The following is a 27826-nucleotide window of genomic DNA, read 5'->3' as shown; positions in this document are numbered from 1 at the left end:
TGCCCCTTAGTGTCAGGGAGGCTAGCTAGGGTAAATTCATGGGGTTATGGGGGTAGGGCCCGGGTGGGATTGTGGTCGGTGCAGACTCGATGGGCCAAATGGCCTCTTGCTGCGCAGTAGGGATTCTATGAATTCACTTCCCTGATATGTCCTTACATAACTCAGGATCAACCTTTGCTTAATTATTTCTTGGGACATGTTACTCCTTCAAAGTCATTTTATTTGTGTACTCTTTCTCAGGGTGTGGGCATTGCTGGTTAGACCAGCATTTATTGCCCATCCCTAATTGTCCTTGAGAAGGTGGTGGTGGGCTGCCTTCTTGAGCTGCTGCACCCCATGTGGCGTAGCTTTTATTTAAAGTTTATTTATTAGTGTCACAAGTAGGCATACATTAACAGTGCAATGAAGTTACTGTGAAAATCCCCTGGTCGCCATACTCTGCCGCCTGTTAGGATACACTGAATTTAGCATGGCCAATGCACTCAACCATCACGTCTTTCAAGGAAACCAGAGCACCCGGAGGGAACCCATGCGGACACGGGGAGAATGTGCAGGCTCTGCACAGAAGGTGACCCAAGCCGGGAATCGAACCCGGGTCCCTGGCGCCGTGAGGCAGCAGTGCTAACCACTGGGCCACCGTGCTTCCCTCGGTACACCCACAGCGCTATTAGGGAGTGAGATTTTGACCCAGCGACAGTGAAGGAACAGCGATATAGTTTCGGGGAAGGATGGTGAGTGACTTGGAGGGGAATTTCCAGGTGGTGTTCCTATGCATCTGCTACCCTTGACCTTCAAGAGGCCATGGGTTTGTAAGGCGTCTCAGGAACCTTAGTGAGTGCTGCAGTGCATGTTGTAAATAGCATGCAACTTATGGATGTCACTGGCAAAGCCAGCGTCTGTTGCCCATCCCTGATTGCCCTTGAAGTGAGTGTACCATTTCAGAGGGCAGTTGTAAGTCAGCCACATTGCTGTGGCTCTGGAGTCAGATGTAGGCCAGACCAGGTAAGGATTTCCTTCCTCGAAGGGCATGAGTGAACCAGATTTACGACAATCGAAAATGGTTTCATGATCATCATTAATTCCTGGTTTCCTTTATTTATTAAATTTTAATTCCACTGTCTGCCGTGGTGGGATTCGACCCAGCTTCCTCAGTCATTACTCTGGATTACTAGTCCAGGGACGATTGCATTACGCCGTGGCCTCCAGCTTCACTCATCCAGGCAAGTGGAGAGTATTCACCCACACTCCTGACTCGTGCCTTGTGGATGGTGGACAGGCTTCGGGGATCTGGGTTACTTGCCTCCCCCCCTCCCCTCCCCTCCCCTCCCCTCCCCATATAAATCCAAGTTGTCTTTGCTCCATGGTTGGGGAAGAATTGTTGGGGAAGAGTTGGCTTCAGAGGAGTGGCTTGGCCCTCTGGCCTGTCAAGATGGGAAAATGGAAGGGGGAGTGGAGGGGCGGGGGGTGGGGGGGGGGGGGGGTAAATTTTTAATGGGGCTAGACTTTATCCCCCGAAGAAATGCAATTAACCACAATATTTTCCCGGCTTCTGATTTAATGTTTTACCTTCTGAAGTGATGTTTGATCCATCTAAACTCTTGGGGATCCTTTGATTCAGGTGAGAAACCTCACAGTGGATGGTGAATTTGGGCCCTGGTCGCCCTGGCAACTGTGTGAGCACACAGACAAAGAGGCCACGGGGTCGTGCGTGTGCCGCTCCAGGTCATGTGACAGCCCCGCTCCACGCTGCGGAGGTCACAAGTGCGCCGGAGCCTGGATTGAGGTGGCAAATTGCTCCAGGTAAGAGGATGGAAATTTGTACCTTGCAGAAGACGATCAGGCCTGAGTAACGTCTTTGTTTGTGAAGTCCTTTCCAATATTTACTTGCTCAGCCCATCAGCTTGGTCCTGTTGGCGGCCATCTTGCTGCTGGGTCAGGTGGCCTAGGGCTCAGAACCCAGCCCAGGTCTTGGCATGTTGTAAGCTGACGGTCTAATGCAGGACCAAAAGGGTGCTGCTTTGGCACAGGTGCCAAACTTCGGGTGAGACATTAAAACCTGAGGCGTAGTCCATCATCTTCAGGAGGGACATGCATGATCCCATGGACAGTACCCTTGAGAGATCTCGCTCTGGCCAACACGCCCCTTTCAGTAAATGCAGCCAATCGTAAATCAACCTTCAAATTCATAGAATCCTGACGGTGCGGAAGGAGGCCATTCGGCCCATTGGGTCAGCACCAACTTGCCGACAGAAGATCCCACCCAGGGCCCCTTCCTGTAACCCCACATGTTTACCCTGCTGATCCCCCTAACCTACACATCTTTTGGACTGTGGGAGGAAACCGGAGCGCCCGGCGGAAACCCACGCAGACATGGGGAGAACGTACAAACTCCACACAGTCACCCGAGGCTGGAATCGAACCCGGGTCCCTGGCACTGTGAGGCAGCAGTGCTGACCACTGTGCCACCGTGCCATCCCTGCCCTAACTCCCAGATAATATTTTGAGAACTTTCCAAAGGCAGTGCTTGGTCCTGTCGATGAGTAGACATTAGAATGAATTTAAGCTGGCTATCCTTGGGCTGTGGATCAATTTCACCCTTCAAACTTTGGAAGGAAACGTGGGCGGCTCCAGCCTTGGGGGGGGACCTCTTCATTGAGGCGTTCTCATTGCTGCTGTTCAACCGTGTAATGCTGCACAGTTGGAACGAATACACGGCATATAATGTAACTGGGGCACAGGAGAATCATTCAGTTACTGGGTGGCACGATGGCCAGTGGTTAGCACTGCTGTCTCACAGTGCCAGAGACCCAGGTTCAATTCCTGGCTTGGGTCACTGTCTGTGTGGAGTTTGCACATTCTCCTCATGTCAGCGTGGGTTTCCTCTGGGTGCTTCAGTTTCAGTCCAAAGATGTGCTGGTTAGGTGGATTGGCTGTGCTAAATTGACCCTAAGTGTCAGGGGGACTAGTGAGGATAAATGCATGGTGTTACGGGGTAGGGCATGGGTAGGATTATGGTCGGTGCAGACTCAATGGGCCAAATGGCCTCCTTCTGCACTGTAGGGGTTCTATGATTCTAAGGAATCGGGAACTGGAGGAAGGAAGCCGGAAGGATAGAAAGAAAGATAGAAAGAAAGAAAGAAAGAACGACTACAGCTTAGTTTTATGAAACTTTTCATGTCTTTGAGTTCCCCAAAGCACTGATATGGAACTGAAGAAGGCCATTTGGCCCATTTGTGCCTATGCTGGCCCATTGAAAGAGCTGTCCAATCATAGTGATGCGCCCACAGCAGAGATGGATATTAGCCGGGCCACCGGGGAGGTTTCGCCCGCTGCTCTCCTCGACATTGTGCCACGGGACCTTTCACCCCAGCTGAGGGGGCAGAGGTGGAGGTGGGGCTCTCATCCAAATGATTAAGCCTCCGACAGGGCAGGCCGCATCCATAGCTGGCATTTCCAGTGTTGGCATTGGCCGTTTAAAGCTAGATTTAGTACTCAGATTTCTGGTGCGCGAGGTGAAACAACAAACCTTCTGACCCGGAAGCCCGAACATTGTCAGCTTGGTAGCAGCCGTCAGGGTGCATCTGGGACCGGGAATGAAATGCAGCTTGAGGGGGAATGGAAAGATTTTGATTTGATTTGATTTATTATTATCACATGTATTAGCATATAGTGACAAGTGTTATTTCTTGTGTGCTATACAGACAAAGCATACTGTTCATAGAGAACAGTGCAGAATGTAGTGTTAGGGTGTAGAGAAAGGTCAACTTAATGTGAGGCAGGTCCACTCTAAAGCCTGATGGCAGCAGGGAAGCTGTTCTTGAGTCAGATGGTACGTGACCTCAGACTTTTGTATCTTTTTCCCGAAGGAAGAAGGTGGAAAAATGTATGTCCCGGTGGATGGGGTCCTCGATTATGCTGGCTACTTTTCCAAGGCAGCGGGAGGTGTAGACAGAGTCAGTGGATGGGAGGCTGGTTTGCGTGATGGACTGGGCTTCATTCACGACCCTTTGTAGTTTCTTGCGGTCCTGGGCAGAGCAGCAGCCCACACCAAACTGTGATATAAGCAGAAAGAATGCTTTCTATGGTGCATCTGTAAAAGTTAGTGAGAGCCGTCGTGGATATGCCAAATTTCCTTAGTCTCCTGAGAAGTTAGAGGTGTTGGAACTCACCTCGCTCCGACTCTCCCGCTCCCTGCCAGCTGGAGGGACCCAACGTAAAACGCAGTTGGCGCAACATCAACTCCATTCAAACTGCCTGTAATTTTACACTGATTGCTGCTAAGTTTAGTTTTTCTCTGAGCTGTGAGCCTGTCAGGTGTGAAATCTGGAAATGTCAGCCTGGGTGCAGTGGGGGTGGACACGCTGGATAAGCTGCTTTCGGCATTAACCCACCATGTACCTGACCGGGGAACATTTGAGAGTTTTGTGTGCCAGAGTGGACAACTGTTCCGTGTGCGAGGCTGAACAAGCAGAATCTTGTTGTTTGGACGTAAAGACGCAGGCAGCAAGCCCAAATAACTGCACAGTTCAAGATCTGAGGGTTCAGTTTATTAGATACCAGATGTCAAATGTGAGATTATCATCTCTGCTTAGGCTCACAATCTGTATGACTGACTCGCACACGCACACACATACACATACACACAAACGTGCACGCATATGCACACACACATGCACACACACACACGCATACACACACACGTGCACATGCACACACAAATACCCACATACACACACATGCACATGCAGACACACACACATACAAACATGCACATGCACATACACATACTTACATTCACATAATACAAACACAGATGCACACACACAAACACACGCAAAAATGCATGCATAGGCACATACACATGCACGCACACACTCATACAGGCTCACACGCATGAACATGCACACACACATACATTCATGTGCACAAACATGCATGCGCGCACACACACCCAAATGTGTGTATGCACACACATACTATGTATGTACACACACGCATGCAGCGTAATAAACTTCTGCCATTGATCCTTGGCTCAATCAGCTAACATCACTAAAACAAATTATCTGGCCATTATCTCATTGTTGTTTGTGGGAGCTTGCTGTGCACAAATGATTGTGCTTTCCACATTACACAGTGACTCCGTCACAGAGCTTGACTTGATTGGCTGCCATGTACATTGGGACGGTCTGAGGTTGTGAAAGGTGCTATATGAACAGAAATCTTCTTGTTCTTGTATATTCTCAATGCCTGTCTCCTCACTGGATTATTTATTGATGGACTGAAAATGATCTAATATACGTCCTTCCTTCTCCTTGTCTGAACGTTGGTAGCTTTATGTTATTGCGAGGGAGTCTTTTTCTTCCCCCGATATCCAGATACATTTTGCAGTAGCAACAACAACAACTTGCATTTATCTAATACCTTGAGCTCAGTAAAGGTCCCAAAGCAGTCCACAAGAGAGTGATCAGACAATAGTTGACGCTGAGCCACATAGAGAAATATTAGGACAGGTGACCAAAAGCTTGACCACTGAGGTGGGTGTTATGGGACAACTTAAAGGAGAGAAAGAGGCCGAGAGCTGTAGAGGTTTAGAGAGGGAATTCCAGAAAGTAGGGCCTAGTCAGTTGAAAGTATGGCTGCCAATGGCGGAGCATGGTGGAAGGGTTTTCTCAATGTCACATAGAGGCTTGCGTGCTTGAACACAGAAGCTACAGTGCAGAAGGAGGCCATTCGGCCCATCGATCCTGCACCAACCACAATCCCACCGAGCCCCAACATAACCCCATATGTTTACCCTCCCAGTCCCCCTGACATTAAGGGGCAATTTATCATGGCCAGTCTACTTATCCTGCACGTCTTTGGACTGTGGGAGGAAACCGGAGCACCTGGAGGAGACCCATGCAGACATGATGAGAACGTGCAAATTCCACACGGACAGTGACCCAAGCCGGGAATCGAACCCAGGTCCGTAGCACTGAGGCAGCAGTGTTAACCACTGTCCACCATGCCGCCATATTAAATGGTTGATAACAACTCATAATTAGATACATTGTCAAAGGTATAACCCTAATTAGTTCCAGCTCTGTCCTTGTTGGCTTCTGCTGGTCTCTGCTGTGCTCACGTTGTGGGTATTAATGTTCTGTAGTCCCTCATTAATCCTTGCTGTGCCAAACACCCTTGGACTCTGGAGCGATGGAAATTGGCAACACAGAAGAGACCAGAATTGTTGAGGTACAGGGTTCTGGGAGCGTTGTAGAGCTGGAAGAGGTGACAGAGTGAAAGCGAGGAAAGGCTGTGTGGAGGAATCTGAAAACAAGGATGAGGCTTATAGAATTGAAGCAACGCTGGACTGGGAGGCAATGTACGGTCAGTGAATGGAACTTGGACGATGAACGGTCAGGAGCTGGAATCAAGGGAGGTATTCTCTCCCAGTCAGTAGGGGAAGGAGCAGACTGTGGCCAATTATAGCTTCCCTACTATACAACACCAGCTGAGATCCATGACCGCAGACTGCGTTCCGAACCTCAGGAGCTTCTTGTTAACTTGACAGTTGTATTATACCAGGCAATACTCCTCGCTATTAGAGAGCGGGGAAGCAAGACAAATCACTTTTGATTGAGCACGGCGTCAAGTCACAGCTGCGTCAGAACATATTTAATGTGAACATGTTGTATGCAAATTAACATCTTGTGGCGACATCTCTTTCTCCGTTTCATCTCCTTGAATTATTCCGTGGCAATCCGATAACACTGCTCTACAGCCTCGGCTTGGCACAGTGGTTAGCGCCGCTGCCTCACAGCGCCAGGGTTCGATTCCAGCCTCAGGGTGGCTGTGTGGAGTTTACACATTCTCCCTGTGTCTGCATGGGTTTCCTCCGGGTGCTCCGGTTTACTCCCACAGTGCAAAAGACGTGCTGGTTAGGGTGCATTGGCCGTGCTAAATTCTCCCTCAGTGTTAGCCCAGCAGGCACCGGAGTGTGGCGACTAGGGGATTTTCTCAGTAACTTCATTGCAGTGTTAAGGTAAGCCTACTTGTGACACTAATAAATAGTTTTATTTTTAAATTGCTGAGTTGGGTGAGGCTGAGCTGGGGGAGTTTTGTACTGCCATTGAAGACTGATTTTGATTTACGCAATGTGTGTTTTCAATGCGTTTCACACTCGCTGCCGTTCGTTACTGACTCCCTGCTTTTCTGTGAATCACAAGCTGTCTATAATGAATTAAAGCCACCTTTGAAGAAGGTGACAGAAGCCAGTGGTCACAGTGAGATTTGCAAACTCTGTGCGCTCCAATGAATTCTACCCTGCCTCCCTCCCACCCGTTCGAATGACAAACTATGTACGTGTGAAAGGACAGACAGAACTGGAGGTATTTTGTTTTTTCTTTAAAAAAAAAGCCCAACCTCCCTGATGGATAACAGCTCCCGGGGACATCACTGCCAATGCAGCCACAAGTGGTAGCAATGAATCTTACTGAATGTAATCTGACAAGAGTCTACAGGGGGAACAGGACAAGGTGAGGCTTGCAGGATGAATGGAGATGCTGCCAGCTGATGATAGATTGTTGCAGAGCTGTAGGAGTGCAGGGTGTGGGCTGAATGCTGAGAAGAAAGTTCCAGCCTCTGTTTATTCAAGTCCTTATTTGGGTCGGCGCTAAGTAGGGATCACTGACAGTGTAGAGACAATGAATGATCTGTAAGGATGGGAGAGCTCGCGTGCAACAGGTGACCTTTCGCCATTCGTATTGCATTTGGGGATGACTCGATACATTCCCGGCATGGTTCCAAACTTTCTTCTAAAGTTTATTTATTAGTGTCACCAGTAGGCTTACATTCACACTGCAATGACGTTACTGTGAAAATCCCTGAGTTGCCACACTCCGGCACCTGTTCGTGTACACTGAGGGAGAACTTAGCATGGCCAACCCACCTAACCAGCAAAAGTTTCAGACTGTGGGAGGAAAATGGAGCTCCCGGAGGAAACCTACGCAGACATGGAGAGAACGTGCAGACTCCGCACAGATAATGACCCAAGCCGGGATTTGAACCTGGGTTCCTGTCGTTGTGAGACACCCATGCTAACTGCCGCAGAATATTCAGGAAAACATTGAATTAATATCCTCGCATCCCCCAGTCACCCGCGTTTGTTCTGTATGATTTGTGATCTTGTTTGTATAAAGTGACAAATGACATCCCAAGTGATGGCAACAGAGATAAACTTCCTCTCCTTGTCCTTCTTGAGCTGTCTGCAGTCATTGACATGGTTTGACCGCACCATCCTCCTCCAGCACCTCTATCCTGTCACCCAGCTGAGTGGGGCTGCTTTTCCCGCAGTTCCATTCTTATCTATCGAATCATTGCCAAAGAATGGCTTCTCTTCCTGATCCTGCACCATTACCTCTCACGCCCAATTATTTATCCATAGTTACCTCCTACTTCTCATCTACATGAACATTGGAAACATCCAGCTCCAACTCCTTCACCATTGCAAAACTATTGGATTACTTACCAGACATCAGTGCTGGGTGAACAGAAATTACCTCCAATTAAATATTGGGAAGATAGAAGACACCATTTTCAATCCCTGCCCTAATCTCTATTCATGATGTGGAGATGCCGGCGTTGGACTGGGGTAAACACAGTGAGAAGCCTCACAACACCAGGTTAAAGTCCAACAGGTTTATTTGGTAGCAAAATCCACTAGCTTTTGGAGTGCTGCTCCTTTGTTAGGTGAGTGGGAGTTCTGTTCACAAACAATGCATCTAAAGACACAAACTCAATTTACAAAATAATGATTGGAATACGGGTTTTAACAGGTAATCAAATAATCTCTAAACCCCAGCTTCCCACTCCAGCCCTCTCCCTGGCAATAAAGAACAAAGAAAATGACAGCACTGGAACAGGTCGTCCAAGACTGCACCGACCAGGCTTCCCGTCTGAACTAAAACCCCCTACCTTTCCTGGGACCAAATCCCTCTATTCCCCTACTATTCACGTATTTGTCAAGATGCCCCTTAATAGTCACTATTGTATCTGCTTCCACTGCTCCCGCAGCAGCGAGTTCCAGGCACTCACCATCCTCTGTGTAAAAATAGTCTGAGACAAACTTGGTGGCCCTGAGATAAGCTTTCAGCCTCACAGAGTGCAGAAAGGGACCATCCTGCCCATCGCTTCTGCGCTGACGCTCTGAAAGAGCATCCCACTCAGCCCATCCCTCTGCTCTATCCCGTGCATTTACCACGGTTAATCTACTTAATCTACGCATTTTTGGACACTTTGTGGCAGTTTAGTTTGGCCAATCCCCCTAACCTGCACGTCTTTGGACTGTGGGAGGAAACTGGAGCACCCGGAGGAAACCCAGGCAGACACTGGGAGAATGTGCAAACTCCATGCAGACAGTCACCCAAGGCCAGAATTGAACCTGGTCCCTGGAGCTGTGAGGAAGCAGTGCTAACCACTGTGCCACCCACATAGTGGTACCATCACTACAACTGCTTATTTCTATCTCCATGGCATCATCCAACTCCAAACTGCCTCAACTCATCTGCTGCTTCATTCAAGCTTCTTGTTTAAATTTATTCATTCATGGCCTGTGGGCATCGCTCGCTGAGCCAGCATTTATTGCCCATCCCTGGGGGTATTTGAGAGTCAATCCCATTGCTGTGGGTTTGGAATCACATATAGGCCAGACCAGGTAAGGGTGGCAGATTTCCTTCCCTAAAAGGACAATTAAGTGAACCAGGTGTGTTTTTACGACAATCGCCAATGGTTTCATGGTCATCATTAGACTTTTAATTCCAGATTTTTGTTGAATTCAAATTTCACCATCTGTCGTCGTGGGATCCAAACCCAGGTCCTCATTACCCTGGGTCTCTGGATAGGTAGTCCAGTAACAATGCCACTACACCACTGCCTCTGTCTGTTACCTCCAGAGTCCATTATTCCAATGCACTATTGTCTGGTTCCCCCACATTGTATACTCCCTAAGCATACAGTCATCCAAACATCTGCAGGTTGTGTCTGAAATCGCAGCCAATCCTGTCCCCCTTTCACCCTCTGAATTCCCTACATCACAACATCTTGGTTTTAAGATTCTCATCATTTTTTTTGAATTCTTCCATGGTATCATCCCCACCCTATCTCTGTGATCTCCTGGATAAAGCACTACAAACCTCTGTAATATCCACGCTCTGTAATTCTGGCTTCTTGTGCAACCCCAATGTTAATCATTCCACATGGATGGTCACGTCATCAGTTGCCTTGACCCCAAGCTCTGGAAAATTTCAGAACTGAGATCGATAAATTTTTGTTGAACAAGGACATGTTAAAGGTTATGGAACCGAGGTTGGGTTAAGTTGCGGGCGTGCTGTGATCTCATTGAACGGTAGAACAGACTCAGTGGGCTTAATGGCTGTTCCTTGAGGCGTTGCACATGTTTGTTATGGCAAATCAAGGTGTTCAGATGGTCTTGTGTGTGTGTGTGTGTGTGTGTGTGTGTGTTAAAGTTGCTTTGAGTGACATTGGTAACTGGTGGGTAGGGCTAAAATTCTCTTTGCATCATTGCAGAGAGAGCTGCTGACTGATTTACTTAAAAACCTGGTACTGGGAAAGTGCAAATGGAGGGTCACTGCCGTACAACAAGTTGCATCTGGTTACAACAACTTGTTTTTGTTCACAACAACAAGTTGCACTTACATACAACAACTTGCCTTTGTTTACAACAACAACCTGCATTTATATATAACAACTTGCAATTGTTAGTACTACAACAATTCGCATTTATATACAGAAACTTACCTTTGTTACAACAACAACTCATCCATTTACAAGAACAACTTACATTTATGTACAACTTGCCTTTGTTTACAACAAAAACTTGCCTTTAAATACAACAACTTGCCTTTGCTTACAACAACAACTTGCATTTATATACAACCACTTTCCTTTTTTTATCTTCTTTGGATTTGGTATCATATTGGTACAGTTCTAAATTACTAATTGGGAGAGACATGAGTTCAAATCCTTTCATGGCAGCTAGGGAATTTAAATTCAATTTAATAAATCTGGAATTAAAATGCTCATCTCATTAATAATAATTGTGAAACCACTGGATTGTTTCAAAAACTCATCCGGTTCACTAATGCCCTTCAGGAGAGGAAATCCCCCAGCCTTATGCATCTAATCTACATGCAAGTGTAGACCCACAGCGATATGATTGACTGCTAGCTTCTCTCTGATGAAGGGTAACAAGCCACTCCATTGTATCAAACTGCTCAGTGAAGGCAAAAACACTGAGGGTATACTGACACCACATGCACCCCAGCGGTTCAAGAGGCAGTTCACCACTACCTTCTCAGGGGCAATTAGGCACAGTGGTTAGCACTGATGCCTCACAGCACCAAGGACCCGGGCTCGATTCCCAGCTTGGACCACTGTCTGTGTGGAGTCTGCACATTCTCCCCGTGTCTGCGTGGGTTTCCTCCAGGTGCCCCGGTTTCCTCCCACAGTCCACAGATGCACAGGTGAGTTGAATTGGCCATGCTAAATTCTCCCTCGGTGTACCCAAACTGGCCCCGGAGTGTGGCGACTAGGGGATTTTCATGGTAACTTCATTGCAGTGTTAATATAAGCCTTAATAAACATTTTACTTTGCATCTGACCCTGCTGACATTCACCCGTGGACCCAAATATCGAGGCTCAGTCGATAGCAAAAAGTGAAATCTTGCTAGATATTTACTCATCCTTATCAGTCCAAGATCACTCTGATTAATTTTATTTCCCTCAAGCTCTGCTGATACAGGAGCAGAAGACTGGGTATTGGATCTGGGCTACTCCTGGTCTAATGATCCCATGTCAAACTAGTCAAGTGTGTTCACCCATTGAACAATGTTAGGCATCTCAAAGTATTTTGTTGATTTTCCTGAGCTCATGGAAGCCTGTTCCTTGGTGGGTTCCAAGAGGAGCATTTATTTGGGGTCGTGTTGCAGGGACACGCGTTATCTAGTTTGACAGCAGCCGTGTTCTCTAGATAGATACAGATACTGCAAAGACCCCCTCCGCTTTTCCACTGGGTGGGGGTGAAGACTGCGATACTCCCTCCCTCCGAGAAGGACGTCTTCTCTTCAGTGCTCGCAAGAGCTTCTGGCACCACTGCTCCCCCCACGGGCCAGGTGCTGATCTGCAAGTGAGAAACTTCTCGATGCCGGGCCTCACTGTGCTTTGTGCTGTCATCTGTGGCTCAGGGGGTAGCACTCCTGGTTGTGAGTTCAAATCCCACTCCAGAGACTTGAGTATATAATCTAAATTGGCACTCCCAGTGAGGGAGCATCTGCTCTTCCAGTTGCATGTGAAATATCCTATGCCAGTAATTCAATAAACAGGGTGAGGTTGTTCTCTGCAGTGTCCTGGCCACAATATATACCTGATATCATGTCACTTATCATGTCATTATCACTTTGCTGTCTGGAGGATCTTGCTGTGTGTGTACTGGCAGCTTAGGCTATGGCAGTGACTACACTGCAAAAAGTATTTAATTGGCTCCAGAGTGCTTGGCACATTCTAGAGTGCTAAATGTCGCTATATAAATGCACTGCTGTTCATCTGAGTCACTGTTTGCAAAAGCAACAGCAACTGAGATCAAAGAGAGACATTGCCTGATGTCTGGGAATTCCATCAACTACGCTGTTAGCTAGCTGGAATGTGACTGATGAGTAATTCTTAGAATCCCACAGTGCAGAAGGAGGCTATTCAGCCCATTGAGTCTGCACCGACCACAATTCCACCCAGGCCCTTTCCCTAGCTAGTTCCCCTGACACTAAGGGACAACTTAACCTGGCCAATCCACTCAACCCGCACATCTTTGGACTGTGAGAGGAAATTGGAGCACCTGGAGGAAACCCACGCGGACATGAGGAGAACGTACAAACTCCACCCATAAAGTGACCCAAGCTGGGAATGAAACCCCGGTTCCTGGCGCTGCGAGGCAGGAGTGCTCACCACTGTGCCACCATGCTGCCCTGAAACAGTTGTCTTAATCTCCCAACTCATGGATCAAACCCTTCGCTCTCAATCAATCCTCAAGACCTGACCCGACAGGTAGAAAACGCGCTACTTTATTCTGTTGCTCGTCCAAGTTCTTTTTAAAGGATGTGAGGCATCCCGCCTCTACCACCCTCCCAGGCAGCGCATTCCAGACCGTCACCACCCTCTGGGTAAAGAGGTTTTTCCTCACATTCCTCCTAAACCCCTTGTCGCTCCCCTTGAACCTACTTCCCCTTGTGACTGGCCCTTCAGCTAAGGGGAACAGATGCTCCTTATCCACTCTTTCCATGTCCCTCATAACCTTGTACACCTTGACTGCCCTTCAGTCTTCTCTGCTCCAAGAAAAACAACGCAAGCCGACCCAACCTCTCTTCATAACTTAAATGTTCCATCCCAGGCAGCATCCTGGTAAATCTTCTCTGCACCACCTCCAGTGTAATCACATCCTTCCTATAATGTGGCGACCAGAACTACACGCAGTATTCTAGCTGTGGCCTCACCAAGTTCTATACAACTCCAACATGACTTCCCTGCTTTTGTAAGCTATGTTGTTAAGAAGGCGTACAGTGTCTTGGCGTTTATTGGTAGGGGGATTGAATTTAGGAGTCGCAGCGTCATGTTGCAACTGTACACAACTCTGGTGCGGCCGCACTTGGAGTACTGTGTGCAGTTCTGGTCCCCACATTACAGGAAGGATGTGGAGGCTTTGGAGAGGGTGCAGAGGAGGTTTACCAGGATGTTGCCTGGTATGGAGGGGAGGTCCTATGAGGAGAGACTGAGGAATTTGGGGTTGTTTTCACTGGAAAGAAGGCGGCTAAGAGGGGATCTTATAGAAACATATAAGATGATTAGAGGTTTAGATAGGGTGGATGGTGATAGCCTGTTTCCTCGGATGGAGAAATCTAGCACGAGGGGGCATGGCTTTAAATTAAGGGGGGGTAGTTATAGGACGGATGTCAGGGGCAGGTTCTTTACCCAGAGGGTGGTGAGGGACTGGAATGCCCTGCCTGCTGCAGTTGTAAATGCGCCTAGTTTGGGGGCGTTTAAGAGATTGGTGGATAGGTTTATGGACGTAAAGGGATTGGTTTAGATTAGAGGGTCAATGTTTTTTTTTAAAAATAAGACTGGTCGGCGCAACATTGTGGGCCGAAGGGCCTGTTCCGCGCTGTAATGTTCTATGTTCTATGTTCTATGTCCCATTTGATAAAGGCAAGTGTCCCATGTGCCTTTTTTACCACCCTCCTAACATGCCCTTTCATCGTCAGAGATCTATGGACAAACACGCCAAGGTCCTGATGAATGGGATGGATAGGATAGAGGTGGAGAGACTCTTCCCGCTCAGAAAGGACAGTAGGACTAGGGGGCACAGCCTCAAGATAAAGGAGGGGCGGTTTAGAACGGAGTTGAGGAAGAATTTCTTCACTCAAAGGGTGGTGAATCTCTGGAATTCTCTGCCTGTTGAAGTGGTGGAGGCTGCCTTGCTAAATATTTTTAAGACGCGGGTTGATGGGTTTTTGATAAGAGAGGGGATTAAGGGTTATGGGGAGAGGGCGGGAATGTGGAACTGAGCCATGACAGATCAGCCATGATCTTATTGAATGGCGGGGCAGGCTCGGGGGGCTAGATGGCCTACTCCTGCTCCTATTTCTTATGTTCTTATGTTCCACAGAACTTCCTAGTGTCACGTAGTTCATTGAATACTTCCTTGTCAAATTACTCCTTCCAAGGTGCATCACCTCACACTTTTCAGGGTTAAATTCTATCTGCCACTTACCCGTCCATTCCCTCTGTCTTTTGGCCCCTCTGACTTTATGTTGGTAGGACCATCAATTGTGTCTGCTCTATTTCATGCACTTCTGCCCTCACTCCCTTCCCCGCTCTCCAAGAACCAGTCCACCAGCCTCCGGTACTACAACATTCCAAGACACTTTACGGTGGACATGCAAAAATTGCAGCAAGCCAAATAAGGAGATAAGAGGACAGATGACCAACAACTTGGTCAGAGATTAATTTATTGGAGGAACGAGAGGAAGAGAGACTTAGTACGGAATTCCAGGGCTTGGGACTTTAACAATTAAACGCCCAATCACCAGTGATTAAGTCCATAAAAATGAAAGGGAATGTATGGGAAGTTAGAGGAGTGCAGAGATCCCAAAGGGTTTGCAAGGTTGGTGGAGATTACAGATAGAGAGAGATGAAGCCATGGAGGAATTTGTAGCACAGGGGAGGGAATTTTTAAAATGGAATTGTGGCCGTAAATTTGGAGCCAACATTGTTCAACAAGCACGGGGTGATAGGTGAAAGGGACTTGGTGTGAATCTGGACATAGTAGTTAGCACTGCTGCCTCACAGCACCAGGGATTGGGGTTCAATTCCTGACTTGGGTCACTGCCTGTGCTGAGTCTGCACATTCTCCCCATATCTGCCTGGCTTTCCTCTGGGTGCTCCGGTTTCCTACCACGGTCCGAAAGACGTGCTGGTTAGATGCATTGACCGTGCTAAATTCTCCCTCAGTGAACCCGAACAGGCTCTGCAGCGTGGCGACTAGAGGATTTTCATGGTAACTTCATTGCAGTGTTAATGTAAGCCTGCTTGTTACACTAATAAACTTTAAATAAAAACTACAGCACAAGACTGTAGCAGCTCAAGAAGGCAGCGCACCGCCACCTTCTCAAGGGCAATTAGGGATGAGCAATAAATACTGGTGTAGCCAGCGATGCCAAAACCCTGTGAAAGGATATACAAAAAAACCACCTTTGAAGTAGTAACATGTCCCAAGGAATAATTCGGCAAAAATTGATCCTGAACTATGTAAGGACATGGGCAGCACGGTAGCACAGTGGTTAGCACTGCTGCTTCACAGCTCCAGGATCCTGGGTTCGATTCCCGGCTCAGGTCACTGTCTGTGTGGAGTTTGCACATTCTCGTCGTGTCTGCGTGGGTTTCCTCCGGGTACTCCGGTTTCCTCTCACAGCCCAAAGATGTGCGGGTTAGATTGATTGGCCGTGCTAAGAAATTGCCCCTTGGTGTCCAGAGATGTAGGTTATAGGGATTACTGGGTATAATATGTGGGGGTAGGGCCTGGGTGGGATTGTGTTCAGTGCAGACTCGATGGGCCGAAGGGCCTCTTTCCGCACCGTAGGGTTCTACGGTTATATCTCCTCATGTCACCAGAGTGTGGCGACTAGGGGATTTTCACAGTGACTTCATGCCATGTTAATATAAGCCTACTTGTGACAATAAGAAATAAACCTTAACACGCGGAACAGAGGATTTGTGAGCTGGAGGTAACAGTGGGTGGTGGGATGGATGCCAACTGGGAGAGCTGGAAACTTCTGTGTCCTAGGGTCACCATTGGAAGCAAGAACACAATACAAACAGGGTGTAAAAATATCCTCCTTGATAATCACCAGGCTTCAGCTCAGGAGAAAGAAAAATAAATGCCTCGCAGATTTCTGCTGCAAATTGAAATGTTTTCTATCTGTAGCAAGTCAGTCAGAAACACTGCGGTCACCTTCAATTAAGACTACACTGTGCATCTGTTGGTGATTACTGTGTTGTGGCTGATACTGATCATGTTACCATGTGGAAGCGATAACAAAATAAGTTAAAGAGCTTCCAAAGAAATGAGTCGCTGAGGCAGGAAACTAACATCTCCTCATACCTAGATTGAGCCTTAGCTAAAGACTGTTGTTCTTCACACAAGAGGGTTGTTGTCTCTCTCTCTCTCTCTCTCTCGGCACTGCTTAAAGAGCCTCTCGGCCTTTTATCACCATATCTCCTTGAGATAAGCTTGGCAAAGGCAGAATGGAGCCCCAGCGTTGGCTGGGATAAGAGATCCTACTGGGAAAACCTCCCTCTTTGAGTTATCCTGCGATATTCCACTCAGCGGCTGGCTTCATTTTTGGCACGATGATTGGGAGTGGAGACATCTCAGGGGATTTGCGTGAGCAGCCCTCTGAGAGCCCGATAAGGGATGGTTATCTCCAGTCTTCCGCTGGGCGTGTGGAGGCAGGCTTGAGCCCGGCAGCGGGAGACAGAGGAGAGAAATTTGCCTCGGACAGCGCTGCTAGTAGTTCAAATAATCTTGCGTTTAGAAAGCAGCTTGCAAAACCCACACGTTACCCCAAAGCATTTCACAACCGATTAAGGAATTTTTGAAGTGCAGCCACTGTTGTAAGATTGGAAACGCAGCAGCCAATTTTGTGCACAACAAGCTCCCACCATCAGTGATGGGGTAATAACTGGATTATATTCTTTCCCAGCGATGTTGGTTGAGGGATAAATATTTGCCAGGACATTGTTCTTCTTCGAGGGAGGGCTGCAGAATCCTTGACACCCACCCGAGAGAGCAGACGGAGTCTCGGTTCACCTCATCCAGAAGACAATACTTCAAACAGAGGGGGATCTGGTCAAGATTTGTGACCCAAGAGCGATTATCTTTCTTTAAAGAGTCGCTGATTGCAGAAGGAGGGAGAAGGTGGTTGGCACGTTGGACAAACTGAAATTTTCTCTTCCCCTCGCCAGCTGGTATTGAGGTGGGGGCAGATGGTACTGCCATGCCCTGTTTGTCTGGTTTGGGGGTAGGGTAATGCAGCACCACAGTCTTGTAAGCTGTAAATTGCAGCATGTAAATCACAGGATCCTTTATCCACCCTCTTAAAAGGGCTCACATCAGAATTAGGAGCAGAAGTCGGCAAATTCAGCCTTTCGAGCCCGTTACGCCATGGCTGAACTCTTCCTGGTCTCAAATCCACCTCCCCACCTGTTCCCCATACCCCCTTATCCTTTCTTTTTATTAGAAATATATCTATCTCCTTGGAACCATTCAATAATTCAGACTTCACCGCGCTATTAGTTCGATTGGCCGTGCTAAATTAACCCTAGTGTCAGGGGTGATTAGCAGGGTAAATATGAGGGGTTACGGGAATAGGGCCTGGGTGGGATTGTGGTCGGTACATACTCGATGGGCCGAATGACCTCCATCTGCACTGCAGGGATTCTATTCGATGATTCTATCGAGCAAATTCACCACCTTCTGCTAGAAGTAATTCCCAATTATTGATAAGAATAATTAACAATAACAAAGTTATCTCCTAAACCTTCTCCATTCGAAGAAACGAACCGTAGCAAAGATCAGGCAGGGCAAGTTAAATCCCTTCACTGCTATTTCCCCGTTTGTAAAATGTGGATTTTTTTCAGCAATCGTTCTATGATTTCAACCTTTCTTGTCTTTTCTCTGTTTTATTCGCAATATAATCTTTGGTGCAATACTGAACTCCTCAGCCCACCTAATGCACCAATTTACACAGCCTCTTTGCATCCTCACTGTGTTACAGCTGGAGTTCATTGGACCATCTCCTGGACCCTCTTTATTCTTCTTATTCAATGAAATCTCTCTCCTTTAACCTTTGTTCCTCCCATTCTAACTCAGAATCCACGATATTACAATGCAGAAGAGCCTGCACCATCGAATGAAAGGCGCTGACCTGCCCACCTAATCCCACGTATCAGCATTTAGCCCATAGCCTTGAATGTTATGGCGTGCCAAGCACTCTTCCAGGTACTTTTTAAAGGATGGTCTGGAAGGCGCTACCTCCACCACCCTCCCAGGCAGCGCATTCCAGACCATCACCACCCTCTGGGTAAAAAAGATTTTCCTCAAACCACCCTCCCCCCCCAAATCTCCTACCCCTAGATGCATTGAACATAAGAACATAAGAAATAGGAGCAGGAGTAGGCCATCTAGCCCTTCGAGCCTGCCCCGCCATTCAACAAGATCATGGCTGATCTGAAGTGGATCAGTTCCACTTTCCCACTCTCTCCCCATAACCCTTAATTCCCCTGTCTATCAGAAACCTATCTAACCCATGACTTAAATATATTCAGCGAGGTAGCCTCCACCACTTCAACGGGCAGAGAATTCCAGAGACTCACCACCCTTTGAGTGAAGAAGTTCCTCCTCAACTCCGATCTAAACCGCCCCACCCCCCCATGCTAATTGGCCATGCTAAATTCTCCTCAGTGTACCCGAACAGGCGCTGGAGTGTGGCGACTGGGGGAATTTCACAGTAACTTCATTGCAGTGTTAATGTAAGCCTACTTGTGATGAATAAATAAACTTTAACTTGAACTTGTGTCCCCTCGTGACTGACCCTTCAACTCAGGGGAACAGCTGCTCCCTATCCGCCCTGTCCATGCCCCTCATAATCTTGAACACCTCGATCAGGCCGCCCCCCCCTCAGTCTTCTCTGCTCCAGAGAAAGCAACCCAAGCCTACCCAACCTCTCTCTATAACTTAAATGTTCCATCCCAGGCAGCATCCTGGTGAATCTCCTCTGCACCCCTTCCAGTACAATCACATCCTTCCTCTAATGTGGGGACCAGAACTGCACACAGTAATCTAGCTGTGGCTTCACCAAAGTTCTATACAACTCTGTCATGATTTCTCTGTTTTTGTAATCTATACTCCGATTGAGAAGGGCAAGTGTGCCATATGCCTTTTTCACTACCCTATTAACCTGCCTTTCCACCTCCAGGGATCTGTGGACAAACACACCAAGGACCCTTTGTTCTTCGGAACTTCCCAGTTCCAGTCTCTGATGAATCCCTGATGTCTTCCGCCCCACCCTTGGCAGTCGCACCGTCAGCTGTAGCTCCTAAATTCTTTGCGTTGTATGTACTGGGGTTCTTGGTGTTTTTGTTGAAACACTTCCATCTAACTAAACAGCACAGTGGTGAGCGCTGCTGCCGAGGAGCGCCAGAAACCTTGGTTCAATTCCAGCCTTGAGTCACCGCCTGTGTGGAGTCTGCATGTTCTCCCCATGTCTGCGTGGGTTTCCTCCCACACTCCAAAGATGTGTGAGTTAGATGGATTGGCCATGCTAAATTAACCCTTACTGTCAGGGGGGGGGATTAGCAGGGTAAATATGTGGGGATTATGGGGATAGGGTCTGGGTGGGATTGTTGTTAAATGGGCAACACAGTGGTGCAGTGGTTAGCACTGCTGTCTCACAGCGCCAGGGACCTGGCTTGGGTCAGTGCCGTGTGGAGTTTGCACATTCTCCCTGTGTCTGCTTGGGTTTCCTCCGGGTGCTCCGGTTTCCTCTCAACAGTCAAAAGATGTGTGGGTTAGATTGATTGGCCGTACTAAATTGACCCCAGTGTCAGGGGAATTAGCAGGATAAATATGTGGGGATACGGGGACATGGTGGAATTGTTGCTGGTGCATGCTCAATGGACCGAATGGCCTCCTTCTGTACTGTAAGGACTCTGTGACAACTGCAAGATGTAGAAGCAGAAGTAGTCCATTTGGCCCATCGAGTCTGCTCCGCCATTCAATGAGATTGTGACTGATTTGACATAATCCTCAACTCCATTGTCCAATACTACCTCCAAAACCCTTGATTCATTGACTGGTTAGAAGTGTGTGTAATGGTGCCTCTTTAACCCTGCATTGTGTTTTGTTTTAAGGAATGGAGGGTGGACTCTCTGGGCTTCCTGGGCTCCGTGCAGTACCACATGTGGAATTGGCTTTCAAGTCCGTCAGCGTTCCTGCAGTAATCCCACCCCCCGCTACGGAGGAAGAGTGTGCGTCGGTCAGAGCAGGGAAGAGAGGTAAGCTTCCCACATTCCTATCACCCCTTCCCGAACTGAAATGCTACATTTCTGGAGAAAGGAGGACAAATGTTTCAGTCTACCCACGGCGAGTTGGGCTTTCTTCTGCCTTAATTATCCACTTATATTCTGTTATTGGATGGATTTCCTCCCTTCCCCTCCTGCCCTTGAGGCGCTGACTCCTGCCCTCGGCTACGAAAGAGAGAAGAAATGAAGAGTTGAGGGAGAAAGCAAGAGAGAGAGAGAGAGATGGGCAGGGGAGGGAGAGGGAAAAGGAGGGAAAGAGAAAGAGAGAGAGAGAAAGGAGACCGAATGGAGAGGGGAAAAGAGAGGGGGAAAGAGAGATGGGGCACAGAGAGAGGGGAGATCGAGAGAGAGGAGATAGAGAATGTGGAGGGGGAAAGAGGGAGGAGCAGGAAAGAGGGAGAGAAAACAGAGGGGGAAAGAAAGAGAGAGGGTTAGAGGGAAGGGAAAAGAGAGAAAGGAGGGGAAAGTGAGGGAGAAAGGGGAAAGAGAGAGGGAGGAAGAAAGAGAGAGAGGGAAGAAAGAGAGAGGGATAGATGGAGGGGAAAAGAGAGAGAGAAAGGGAAAGAGAGCGAGGAAGGGGAAAGAGAGAGGGGAGAAAAGAAGGAGAGGTGGATAGAGTGGAGGAGAGATTTCCAGCATGCAGAATCAGCAGTATTTTGGATATCTAACACTCAGCCCATCACTGATAGCTTGCTGAGGTGGGATTGGCACATTAGACAGGATGCAGAGAGACGGGGGTGGGGAGGGTGGAGTGGGGGGTCTGAGATTGGGAAAAGTGTAGACTTGCGGCTCTCGGGGATGTGATGCAGCAAGTGGCAACAAAATGGAAAACACAAACAGCAAAGCTACAATACTGTGGATGCTGGAAATCTGAGCTTCAAACAGGAAACAGTGGAAATGTTCCGCTGACCAGACAGTAGCTGTGGAGAAAGATAAAGAATCAATGAGTCTTCATCACGAGTGGCCATCGAGAAAAAACATGAACTCCATTATCTGTTCCCCACAGATGCTGCCTGACCCCCGAGCGGGTTCCAGCACTTCCTGCTTTCAATTTAGTTTTTCCATATTTGCTCTGTTCTGCTGCAGTACTTGTATCTGTTTGCTTTAGAAGCATCTAGAATCCGGGGCTGGGCACCTTCATTTGCTTATTGGCAGAAAGGATGCCGAGCTTTGCCCTGTTTTCCCCTCTTCGTTGCGTTCTTTCCCTTGTTGGAGCATGCTGGGAGATGATTGGCCATGTATGGCCCTCTGTCCCTCGGCCATGACTCTAGCCTCATCCTGTTGGGTCGATGATACGTGTGATCCTCTGTCCACACAGACTCTTGTTTCAGTTGTTTCCTAATTCATTTCCAGGATTGAGTATTGTTGGCCAGGCCCAGCTTTCGTTACCCATCCTTAATTGCCCCTTGAGAAGGTGGTGGTGAACCCGTTGCAGTCTATGTGGTGTAGGTGCACCCAATGTGCTGTTAGAGAGGGCGTTCTAGGTTTTGACCCAGTGCCCATGAAGGATCAGCGTCCCGGTTGGGATGGCATGAACTGGAGGGCGATACTGTTACCATATGTCTGCTGCCCTTGTCCTCCTGGATGGTGGATTTGGTGGACGGTGCTGCTGTTATTTGAGCTCATGTGTTATCCGCATTGAACAGCACCCATACCCACTGGACCAAAAAGGATCGAGGTTAGAAAACCTCGTTCACCTACATCAAAGATGGTTTTTTTAAAGTTTATTCGTGGGACATGGGCGTCGCTGGCTGGCCAGCGTTTATTGTCCAACCCTAGTTGCCCTTGAGAGGGTAATGGTGAGCTGGCTTCTCGAATTGCTGCAGTCCACATACTGTGGGTTGACCCACAATAAATCGTCTCACAACACCGGGTTAAAGTCCACTCACCTGTTGAAGGGGCAGCACTCTGAAAGCTCGTGCTACCAAATAAACTTGTTGGACTTCAACCTGGTGTTGTGAAACTATTTACTGTACCCATCCCAGCCCAACACCGGAATCTCCATATCATTGACCCAGAATGCCATTAGGGAGGGAATTCCAGGATTTTGATCCAGAGACTATGAAGGAACGGTGATATATTTCCAAGTCAGCACGGTGAGTGGCTTGGAGGGGAACTTGCACGTGGTGGTGTTCCTATGTATCTGCTGTCCTTGTCCTTCTAGATGGAAGTGATCGTGGGTTTGGAAGGTGCTGTCTAAGGATCATTGGTGAATTGATGCAGTGCATCTTGTAGATAGTACACACGGCTGCTACTGAGCGTCGGTGGTGGAAGGAAATGAATGTTTGTGAAAGTGGTGCCAATCAGGGTGTCAAGTTTCTTAAATGTTGTTAGAGCTGCACCCATCCAGGCGAACAGGGAATATTCCATCACACTCCTGACTTGTGCTCTGTAGATGATGGACAGGCTTTGGGGGGGGGTCAGGAGGTGAGTTACTCGCCGCAGTACTCCTAGCCTCTGACCTGCTCTGATAGCCACAGTGTTTACGTTCTTTTCGTTTCAGGTTTTGCAACGAGAATGCGGCTTGCCCACTGCCCGTGTTCTGGTCGAGTTGGGGTCCGTGGACTAGATGCAGCGCTGATTGTGGCGGAGGGATGCACACACGACAGCGAAGCTGTGAAAATGGCAATACCTGCCCCGGCTGTACGGTGGTACGTGCAAGCGTTGTCATCCGGAGACGTGCAGGTTATCTTGGCCAGGCCGATTTGTCCCAAGGTGTGTCGGTTAGATGGATCAGCCACGGGAAACGTGTGGGGTTACAGGGATAGGACAGCCCGGGTAAGATGCTCTGACGGCGAGTAGGTGAAGACTTGATGGGCTGAATGGCCTCTTCTGCATCGTGGTTGCTGTTTAGTAACGGAGACACGAGTTCTGCTTCTTCATAAAATGCCTTTATCTCTTTGATTCAACATCACACACAGTTCTCCAGCAAACCTGTGGCCTCTTTATACATCGGCGACTCCTACTGAATAATTGACATTAAATTAGGACTTAATTGGAAGGTCTGTTAACCCATTTCTAACACTGCACTGTAGGGATTCTGTGATAGGTAGAAAGTATCTGATTTCAGTGTTGAGAATATGCTATCCTCCCAGCTCTTTCTCTTTCCTTCTTTATACAGAACTCTGGATGAAATCTGGTTTGTAAACTTTATCGAGCCGGAGAGGTTTGTCCCCCGTTGGAGGCAACTCACCTGTCAGTGCTTTAGGTCCCTGACTGCTCTCTCTGGATAGGGATCTACACTTTGCGCAGTCTTTCCCCCCTCAGCTCAGAGTGCTGTGTGTGTGTTTCTTGCCGGTTTCTACCTGGATTGTAACAGATATCCCGAGCCCCGTCGCACTCACTGGCAGTAACGCAGCCCCTGGTGGCCAGCGTTGTGTTGCGTTGGGACGGGGAATGCTTTAGGTTAGAAATTCCTGCCTCTCTTCACTGAAACTGAAAGTGACACAGACCGAGAGGAAGTGGTCAGTCAGGTCACAAAGCCCATGTGGGGATGTCTGTATTAAACCCACGCATCTACTCTGGGAACGCTTTACAGCACTCTGGCGAAAAAGAAACAAAACGAAAATAAGAGGAAATCCTGGCAGAATTCCAAAATGCATCAGTTGTCACAATATGCTGGGCTGGTTAGCAAAGATCCCTGAGTGGCGACAGTTTGATACGTACAATTGGGGCCCTGTTTTTTGGAGGGTGGGGGGTATATTATTACCGTAATCTTTGTTAAATTTGTTTTGACTTTCACCCCTTGAGGGAGGCTGGAATGTGTTTGCACACAAATTGTCGACAAGCAGACTTTACAGAAGTATCTGGGTATAATTCTCACAATCTTATTTGTGGAACAGCATGAGTTTTTATTATGAAGGATTTGCAATCCAACGCAGAGCAGTTTAGTGCTGAGTTTAAGCTGGATAAAAAGATGTGGTGGGGGCTGAGGTGAAGTATGTTTTGTTCAATACCAGTTTAAGACCTAAATCTTATTAATAGGTCTTGTGTTTACATACACTTTATGTCTGTGGGATTTAACTTCCTGTTCTCGGGAATGTCTTACATGTTTGCCACTTTTATCCCTGTATAATTTCTATGGCCACATTTGCCATGCGTTTCACTCATATATTTTCTGCAGTTAAACTTTAATTCCTAAAAGTTTATATTAAAATACATGAAACATGAACTGTTAGCACCACCAAAAGTAGTCACTAATAAAATTAAACTACAAGATAGTCACTAATAAAATTAAACTACAAGGTAGTCACTAATAAAATAAAACTTTCCCCAAATAGTGCTTAGAATGTGGATTTCACTATCGCAATAAGCAGTCGTGGTGAATGGTATGTGTTGGCCAAGATTCTCTGGCTTCCCTTCAGTGTTTTTCTTGGTGGCGGGACGTGGTGTGTGGTTTGCTGGTGGTGGGGTCTCCTGTGGGAATTCTTACTGAAGCCATCCCAAAGCCACTGAGAAACCCACAGCAGGTGGTGCACCTCCAGAGGGATTAGAGAGCCACGCTGACGTCATTGGCTAGAGAATTCTGGCCAAAGGGAAGCTAAGTCAACACATGAGGGAGAAAGGATTGAAGGAGATATTGATTGGGTTAGATAGAAGGGGGGGGTGGGAGGCAGATTATGTGGGAGGTCTTGCGGTACACTGATAATGTCCCTACCTCTGGCCCAGAAACTGCAGGTTCAAGTCCACTCCTAGACTTACTGGCCACAGGTGGAGCCCTCATGACGCGATTCATCAGCCGGCGAGTCTTTCCATCACCATTCTCCAAAGCGGTTAAAAAGCGTGCGTGAAGATAATGTTTGAAGAAAAATATTTTGTTTAGACAGCGAAGAGATTGGAAGGAAGTTCTAGAATCAAAGGACATAGGTTCAAGATAAGTGGCAGTAGGTACAGGGGAAGACCTTTTTTACCGAGAGGGTAGCGTGTATCTGGAATTCGCTGCCTGAGCTGGTGATGGAGGCAGAGACCCCAAACCCTGTTAAAAATTACCTGGGTCTGCATCTTAAGTGCGGTAAGCTACAGGGCTATGGGCTGGGTACAGGAAGATTGGATTAGAAAGAGCGTCCGGGTGTCCTTGAACTGGCATGGTCAAGATGGGCCCAATGGCCTCCTTCTGTGCTGTAAATTTTCTATGGTTCTTGACTGCACTGCATTTCTCCCGGAATACTGTTCCAATCTGAGGATTCGAAAGAATACAACTCCTTTCTTTTTAGCTGCAGATTCGTAGAAAAACACACAGCTTGGATATTTTAAAAGGTGCACGAGGGAATTGTTTGCTAAGAGAAATTGCGGGGGGGGGGCGGTAGTTGCCGGGAATGGGCTGAGGAGGGATATGTGAAGCTGTGTGGGTTAGGGTCAGCGAAGTGTCAACTGCTCTGTATTCTTCACCAGGGCCCACGTAACACATCTGTTTGGTATTCCCCTTAATTGAGTTGTTATTTTTTCATAAAATATAAGCCATGTCGAATGGTTGGGTCTCAGAACAGGATGCTGTGTTTCCAATGTGCTCTGCACCAGTCTCCAAGTGCCGCACTGATTGTAATTGAAAGCACATTTTGCACCTATTAATCAGGATAACATTTTTATCCGTTTCATATGCTCCGCGATGTTGGTTTTCTGAGGAGCGAGAAGAAATTCTTTTTTTTCCCCTCAATTTGAAATTTAAAAATAATTACCATGAGTGTTCCTTCACGAGGCGAAGATCGTGCTTAAATTCTTCATGTTTTGAAATCTGCGAGGACAACGGAAATGTGGAAACACTCTTTCCTCACACAAAGGGTAGTGGGAATCTGGAACTTCCTCTTGCGAGAGGCTGTGGATGCTTGAGGGAGATTGGAGCATTCATGGCTGGGATGGGTAGGATTTTTGTCATCTCAGGGTATCACGGGGTGCAGACTGTCCTCCATAAGCAGGAACTCAACCAGAATTACGCTAAAGGATGTTCCCTGGATTGGGAGGCACGCCTTATGAAGATAGGTTGAGGGAGCTAGGTCTCTTCTCCCTGGAGAGACGAAGGATGAGAGGCGACCTGATAGAGGTTTATAAGATGTTGAGAGGTATAGATAGGGTGGATTCTCAGAGGCTTTTTCCCAGGGCTGAAATAGTCGCTACGAGAGGACGCAGGTTTAAGGTGCTGGGGAGCAGGTACAGAGGAGGTGTCAGGGGTAAGTTTTTTCACTCAGAGGGTGGTGAGTGAGTGGAATCGGCTGCTGTCGGTGGTGGTGGAGGTGAACTCGTTGGTGTCTTTTAAGAGACTTCTGAATGAGTATGTGGGATTTAACAGGATTGAGGGTTATAGATAGGCCTGGTAGGTAGGGATATGATCGGCACAACTTTGTGGGTCGAAGGGCCTGTTTGTGCTGTGGCATTCTATGTTCTATGTACCTAACTTGCATCAAGGCCCAACTGTCCCATCACCCTCTCCCTTCATGCCTTACGTTGGCTCCCAGTCCTGGAATGCCTCAGTTTTAAAATTCTCATCCTTGTTTTCGAATCACTCCATGATGGTAGCTTTCCCCTCCCTTTCCCTGCGACCTCCTCCAGCCAAGTCAGCCCTCTGAGATCTCTGCCCTCCACCAGTCCTGGCACCCAGGGTTATGCCTTTCTGGCCTTTCTGTGAAGGTGGAAGCGAGTTCCGTTTGTAACTTTTGAAGCAGAATTGGGTAGATACTTGAGGGAGAAAGATTCACAAGGCAACGGGAGAAGAGTGAGCATAGGCAGAATGGGCCGAGTGGCCTCATTCAGTGCTGAACACTGCAAGTGGTTAGGATTTTGAATGCTCTAACCAATAGAGTGCCAAATGAAGATCCCCTTGTATCCTTCAAGAGGGAATTTTGGCTCAGAAGGAGTCCATTCAGTCCATCGAGTTCATGCAGGCTCTCTGTAGATCAGTGAATCCCATTCCCCCACTCTATCCCTGTGGCTCTGCAAGTTTATTTTCCTCATCCTTTTGGAAACATTCATCGTGTCTGCTTCCGCCCTCATGGGCAGGAAGGTCTGGGTGATGAACACTCACTGCATGGGAGAGATTCTTCCTCACGTTCCCCCTGCATTTTTTTTTGCACAAAACCTTAAATCTGCTTCCCCCAAGTGAATGGAAGCAGCAAATCTTTGTCTCCTTTATCTAAACCTGTCATAATCCAGT

The 27826-nt window shown here is 47.7% G+C and overlaps 1 protein-coding gene across 2 annotated transcripts in view; it reads left to right on the top strand.

Moving 5' to 3' along the window:
* sema5ba (sema domain, seven thrombospondin repeats (type 1 and type 1-like), transmembrane domain (TM) and short cytoplasmic domain, (semaphorin) 5Ba) overlaps positions 1 to 27826 on the top strand; it is a 278339-nt gene that overhangs the window by 230894 nt on the left and 19619 nt on the right. For both annotated transcript variants that reach the window (XM_080199511.1, XM_080199512.1), the window contains 3 exons: positions 1619 to 1800; positions 20512 to 20655; positions 23186 to 23333. In XM_080199511.1, the coding sequence (XP_080055637.1) occupies positions 1619 to 1800; positions 20512 to 20655; positions 23186 to 23333 (474 nt within the window). The remainder of the gene's footprint in view (positions 1 to 1618; positions 1801 to 20511; positions 20656 to 23185; positions 23334 to 27826) is intronic.

This window comes from Carcharhinus amblyrhynchos, chromosome 11 (genome assembly GCF_965287045.1).
Source record: "Carcharhinus amblyrhynchos chromosome 11, sCarAmb.v2.hapA, whole genome shotgun sequence".
Taxonomy (NCBI): Eukaryota; Metazoa; Chordata; class Chondrichthyes; order Carcharhiniformes; family Carcharhinidae; genus Carcharhinus; species Carcharhinus amblyrhynchos.
The sequence above is the reverse complement of the archived record's forward strand: the minus strand, read 5'-3'. Positions and strand labels throughout refer to the sequence as shown.